Source organism: Myotis brandtii, unplaced genomic scaffold, assembly GCF_000412655.1.
Source record: "Myotis brandtii unplaced genomic scaffold, ASM41265v1 scaffold686, whole genome shotgun sequence".
In the NCBI taxonomy this organism is placed as follows: Eukaryota; Metazoa; Chordata; class Mammalia; order Chiroptera; family Vespertilionidae; genus Myotis; species Myotis brandtii.
The window spans coordinates 2,251,827-2,258,413 of record NW_005370683.1 but is presented as its reverse complement, the minus strand read 5'-3'; the positions used below and the strand labels follow the sequence as shown (position 1 = coordinate 2,258,413).

Genomic DNA, 6,587 nt, shown 5'->3' with positions numbered 1-6,587 from the left:
TAGCGTCTGCCCCCTGGTGGTCCGTGCACGTCATAGTGACTGGTCGACCGGTCAACTGTCCCCTGGTGGTCAGTGCACATCATAGTGAGCTGTTGAGCAGCCTTAGCATATCATTAGCATATTATGCTTTGATTGGTAGAACAGATGACCAGACACTTAGCATATTAGGCTTTTATTATATAGGATTATATAAGATTCTCTGCATATGTGTCTCTCTTTTGCTACCAGAGTGTCCGTTTTTCAAAAGCAAGGACTGTCACATTTGTCTTAGCATTCCCCTTGGCAAAGATCAGGACTTGGCACATACTGGAAACTGGAGCTTACTGAAAGTTTATTGAACTGAACTGCATGTCTAGAATTTAAGGCACCTGCCAGGTGGTTGACAAAAGCAAGATATGGTAATGTGTCCCCATTCGTTCTTTTGATTGTAAAGAACAGACATATCATTCAGGCAAATTAAAATAAATAGGGATTTATTATGGGAATGTAATGGAACTGGGAAAATAAGGCCCTCTGAAGTTCTGTAATTTATTCTTTCGGATTTTCTTTCTCATGGCCCATATTCTTATTTCTCAAGTGTCTCTGATTCTTTCTGCAGACCTGATCTTTCTAGATCTAGAGGAGCAGAGACCTCCAAGTTCCCCAATCTACTTAAAGTCTTCTTGCTTTCTCTTTGGTAGATATAAAGGGTGTTCTACAGAGGCTGAAGAAAAAGAACTAAGTTATAAGGTTGCAGGTTGGTAAACCAACTTAAAGAGAAAAGTAAAAGACTGGTCTAGAGGGATTATAAGTTGCATTAGGGGAAGATTGGTGAACAAGAAAGTTGGAAAGGAACCTAGGGCAAGCTCAGGAGGTCCTTGAATATACTGTAATAAGCTGTACTTCATTTTATAGGAATTCAGAGCCATTGGGTTCTTTCAAGAAATATTATTCCAGCAACAGCAATTGGGGTGGATTGGCACACTACTAATTCTAAGTGGGAAAGCTATTACCATTATATCAGAGAGTTAATTTAAATTAAAAAAAATGTGCTGTAGGTAAGGCAGGAGTTGATGCTGGGCAATGTGCAGAAACACAATAGCTAGAAGGTCACTGTGTGGATGAAGAAGACAGAAGTGACCCCTTTAATTCAGTGTTTATATGCTTTATTGATGGTGAGACCTTCCCTTCTGCTAAGCAATATGGGGAAAGATAACATTGGAGAAAGAAGACATTATGAGTTGGGTTGATGTAGTATATGACAAAACAAATTTCTGAGGGATAATGGGGGGTAGTAACTAGAAAAGGATGATGAGATTCAAGAAATTTTTTGTAGAATAAAGGAGACTTTAACATATTTTAAAATTATGGAATGCTATCTTTATTGGGTTTTTGTGAGGATTAAATAAGATGATGCTTAGGGGAAAAGTGCTTAGCACAGTGCCTGGAATGACATAAATGTTCATGGCTAGCTGCTTGCTGTCAATATTGTGATTATTGTTAGTTTCAATGCAGGTTCAGTTTCGTTTTATGTTACTGGTTCATGGGAGCAGGCTGTGGGGAGACCTTTGAACCAAACCAGTCAAATGAGCAAATCAACTATTTCCACTTAGAAGAGGACAGTGGTCACATCAGTGATATTATCTGGAGAGTGAGCACTGTTCTACTCCTGATTTTCCTGAGATTAATGGCTATTTCTCTTTCTCTTCTCTGATTTGGAAAGCGAGGAAGAGAAGAAATTTGCATATCACAATATGAGATTTTAATGAAATCTTAACAGGTTTTTTTTTTGTTAACGGTATGAACTTTTAAATATTTGCCCATATTTTGACAACATTATTTAACACCAGTGGCCACCCCATTGATAATTTCCATTATTTAATCAATCAAAAAGTTACATTTGATTTATCTATGAAAAATCCAATTAAAAAATCAACAGATTTAGGCATTACCATACACTCTCACAGAAATGAATCTCTTATTAGGTCAGAAATGCCTAGCAAGCTACTATGGCTCTCTTAGCCCAGTTGGCTATTTAATCAGATTAATACAAAATAGGCAATTCCATTTGAGTCAACAGAAAGGCATTGTTCAAATTACCCCTTTATTAATTCTGAAGAGATTAATAAATAACCTCCTTTGAATAAAATAAATCACTGCAGTTTACACTTGTGCCTATGGCACACATAAAAGTTAGCAGATGTATAAAGAGGCTTGAAAACTGCCTGGTGTGAAAATAGGTGTATCTACCCAAACCCTAGATTCTTGCATCTGTGTTTATCCTGGAGCCTGATTGGCTCAACTCCAGCTGAAAATAAATTTCTTGAGGTGACATTCCCTCTCTTCTGCCAACTGAAATTCTTAGCTCCTCTAGGAGAGCAAGAAAAAGCAACAAAATATAAACTTGACCTCATTTCACACCTCAGCACATCATTCTGATTGTTCCACCATACTCCCAAGGGAGCACATTTGCTTTTGTTTACTGCAGTTATAAAACTGAAATTGTGTTCTACTTGTCCCACATCATCAGATTGCTAAAGCTAGGAAGAAAATGGGGAAAAGTGTAATATCATGATTCTATTATAGAAAAATAGACATTTTACTCTTGGCTGTGCATTTGGTATTCACTGCTAATCTTAAATTTATCACATGCCCTGATAAACTTTCATTCGCCTTAGCTTTTTAAGAAATAATAACAAAAGAAACAGAAGGGCAGGTGATCTGAGAACTACAAGTCCATAAGCACATATGATCTGGACAATCAGGTGTTCATGTTTTTGTGTGCTAATTCATTGTAACGTACCAGCCAGGGACACTCAGGCTTCCGATCTCAAGTCACGTTTGTAAATAGTATCCTCTCTAATGGGGGCAGCTATGTGCCCTTGTGAACACCTGGTTAAGAACGCGCTCACTTTCATGTGCGCTCTGAGCTGCTTCTCCTCCAAATAAAAATAGAAACTAGTTTGCAGCACCACACGGGGCTCCAGCGTATTATATGAGCCTATCCCTGGCTCCCTTTGATATCTTATCTATTCCATTAACTCAATAAAATAGGACGCAAAGCTGGGGACAAACTGTAGGAGGGCTCCCCTTGGAAAAGACATGCAAGACCTTTAAGCTGGGGTTTTAACTTATCTAATAAAAGCCGGTTCAATGGAAGCTAATACTTCATGTTTCAACCCCTTTATTAAAGATCATAAGTACTGCAACTCAGAAGTAGAGAAAAATAAATATGTGGAGGGGTACAGGTGGAGGCAATAAAGAGTATGGCTTATCTATTTTTACAAGATTTAGGAAGCACTTAAAGCCAAAACTCACAGGCAAGCATTTAAAAAACCCACAACAAAGGCTCCTGCACCTTACCAAACACAGTGGTCCTTTCTGGATGCAGTCATCCTGCTTGATTTCTTAGTAGAATATAAATAGCTTAACCTAGGCAAATTCAGGGAGGATGCCACCTACCACTTCTTCCGTATTATACTTTTATATCAATTTAATAATTCAAGGGGAAAAAACAGGTTGATTAAACCACTCCCCTGCTCCTCTACTATCCAAAGCAAAACAATGCTAGAACTCTCCAACAAACCAAACTAAAGGAAAGTGTTCCACCTAGAGACTGTTTTCATGAGTCAGAGTGGAGGAGAGCTTCTCTATGAAGTGAGTATTATTTTAGCCTATCCTTGCAAGTTTGTAGTAAAAAAAACGAAGCCAAAAGGTACTGCTCCTGGTGTAATTAACAATGTTAATCTTCTCTTCCCTCTCTATGGTGATAAAGGAGTCATTTTTATATTTAATTAATGCAGAGGATCATTTTGGAAACTGGCTAATGAGCCTCTGATCACATTACCATGAAAATGTGCATTAACATTGCAACTGAGGAGGCTGTTTCATGTGCAGCAAATCCACTTTGTAATGAGCCCACTGTGAAATGAATCACGTTAGGGGGAAATCTGAGGGAACCAGTAGGCTGTGGGCACTTGGCGGCTGCTGTGCCCACAGCCCACCAGCATCCCAAACATTGTCTTTCATCAACAATGTGGTCTAAACACAAGAGTAGAGTATGTCACATCTGGACAAACTGAAAGAATGGAGAAATAAACTTTCTTTTGACAAACAAGAAATTTGGACATGAGCATACACCTCCACAAAAAACAACCTGCCTAAATAAAATGGTGAATTAATACAATTCTATAAACACTGTGAAGGCGATGGATATAGTTTTCTTATTTTTATTCTGAAAAGCCCTCAGATATACACTAAAGAGATATCTGAATTTATACACTTTTGCTTAAGACACATACAGATATTCAACAAGCTCTGGAAATTAATTTCTTAGTTCTAAACAGGCAAAAATTATAAAAAAGATCCAAGAACAAGTGATAAGAAAATTTCTTTATCTCCTTTTTAAGCCAAGAAATATCAGATGTTTCCCCTCTCATTATAATACAAATATACCAGGTCCTCCTCTTAAACCAAAGCAAAAATTCCTAATTAATCAAATAATTCCTCTGGCTAACAAGATTTGGCAAGAAACTTTTCCTGTCTATTCAAAATAACTGAGCTCACAGACCTATTAAATACCAATATTTATGCAGACAATAACCCATTTGATTTTTAAATGTCAACAACTATTCCAAAATGAAAGAGGAGTCTCAAAATATGACAAACACGGATCTCAGTGTTACTTCTTTTACTTGACTGACATCTTGGCAGTAGATACAAAACAATGTTAAAAAGAATCCCACAGGAAGTCATCTGGAGGGGGAGTGGCGAGGAAGCTGAAAACTGCCACCCAAAACCCAAATAAAAAGCCCACAAGCAGCAAGTCTGCCCTCAATCCTGAAATCTCCTGAAAGAAAACATAAAGCTAGCCACAATTCACTGACCATCTTTCAGACAAACACAAAGCCTGGCTGTTTAGTTGCTGGTCTCAGACCCTGCACTCACCTGGGAAACTTCATACAGCAGTTTGTAGTGTTCCTCTCTTTTCTGAAAAGTGCACAAATTGCAGCCCATTCTAAGAAGCAGAGAGAGAGAGCCAATCTTCTAATTCCCCCAGAACTGAAAGGCAAGTGAACTGAAAGGGAATCACCCTCCAGACTTGACTACTGTTTTTCATCAGTCACTTCAGTCCAGAAACAGACAAACCGCTGTTAGCTGGAAGCACAAGCCGGGCTGATGCGTAGCAGCATGCTCTTCTCCGCTTTCCCTAAGTATCTTGCACTCACGGATACACACACGGAGTTTCCAGTCAGTTCATGGCAACACTCCCCCTGTCTCTGCATCAGTGCACATGACTACACAGATTCCAGCTCATGAATATTAATAGTGCCTCATTGATTATTTATAACAGAACATGTTAGCAGGGAGGGGTGTCATAGCTGCTGCTGATGACAGATGAATATTCACTAATTAAGAAGCAAATGTAGTGTGGTTAAACAAAATTCACTTGTGTCAATACCATCTCTGTTTATTAAGGATACAGGGGTGAGCATAGGGCATTTCAAAAAAAAGAACATACACTTCATTTCTCCATCGATATAAGCTTTTAATATGGGGATAAGAAATTTAAAAAAAGAAACATATTTAGTTCACATCTCTGTGTTTTGCAACAATTAGAAGAAATTTTTCAGCATTATTAAGTCTAGAGAAAGATGAATAAGAGCAATTATTTAAATTTATAAAATAAACACAGAGGCAAGGGAAAAATTGGGGAGTGATATGGGAAATGAACAGGAGATAGGGGGTGTCATTCCGTTTTAATTCTGATCCGGAAAAATAACTGAATAGTTTATATGCAATGACCATTATTTCTTAGAGAGAAAATAAGGCATATTTTCTTAGTCTAAATAAAGAACATTTAAGCAGGTATGAGTAGATGATACTTGTAGAGATAATATATATTTTAATTAGATAATAAGAGCACATCTACTGAATATGAATTTGAAGCACTGTAATGCATGTAGATCTATATTGAAAAATTAGATAAATATAATGCCTTTTCTGAAAAAAAGTTTAATTGCATATAGTATTTATGCTAATTTTATTAAAGTCATATATAACATTTCAGAAAGCTGACATGGGCAATATTTAAATTCTAACATAATGCACGATGACTCCATTTATGATTCTATATTTAGTGTTCATAATGCACAAAGGTGAACACAGACTTAAAAACTAAGCTTACATATTTAGATAACAGAAGTAATGCATTTAATTTCACACTCACAAATATATGCATTGTATTGCAAACTGGCAATTTTTGTCCCTTAAAGATATACTACAAATAGCTAATGCAGATAATGAAAGAAAATTCCTTTTGTTCTTCTCCTGACTTATCCACGACCTCTGCTAATTAAGAAGTATATCCTTGTTACAGCACATCCTTAAACTGGACAGGATAGCAGGTGGGTTCCAAAGCAAAAATAATTACTTGGAAACTGATGACTCTGATTAGGAATTACATTGGATATTGTAGATTTTTAATTGCTTAACACTTATGGATAGCTACTTTTGGGGGTCCAATTTCCTAAAAGTGCTTTGTCAAATGTCTAGAATTGATAGCAGGAAGTGATTCTAATGAGTACTAATTGTTAACAAATTGGCTT

At 37.0% G+C, this 6,587-nt stretch overlaps 1 protein-coding gene across 2 annotated transcripts in view; it reads right to left on the bottom strand.

Annotated features, from left to right (window-relative positions):
* The window catches only part of PDZRN4 (PDZ domain containing ring finger 4), a 351,386-nt gene that overhangs the window by 129,765 nt on the left and 215,034 nt on the right, over positions 1–6,587 (bottom strand). Inside the window, exon 1 of one of the 2 annotated variants that reach the window (XM_005881689.2) lies at positions 4,927–5,253. The exons of the other annotated variant lie outside the window; for it this stretch is intronic. Within the exon in view, the coding sequence (XP_005881751.1) occupies positions 4,927–4,995 (69 nt within the window). The 5' untranslated portion in view covers positions 4,996–5,253. Of the gene's footprint in view, positions 1–4,926; positions 5,254–6,587 lie in introns of those variants that run through there. 2 annotated transcript variants of the gene reach the window in all.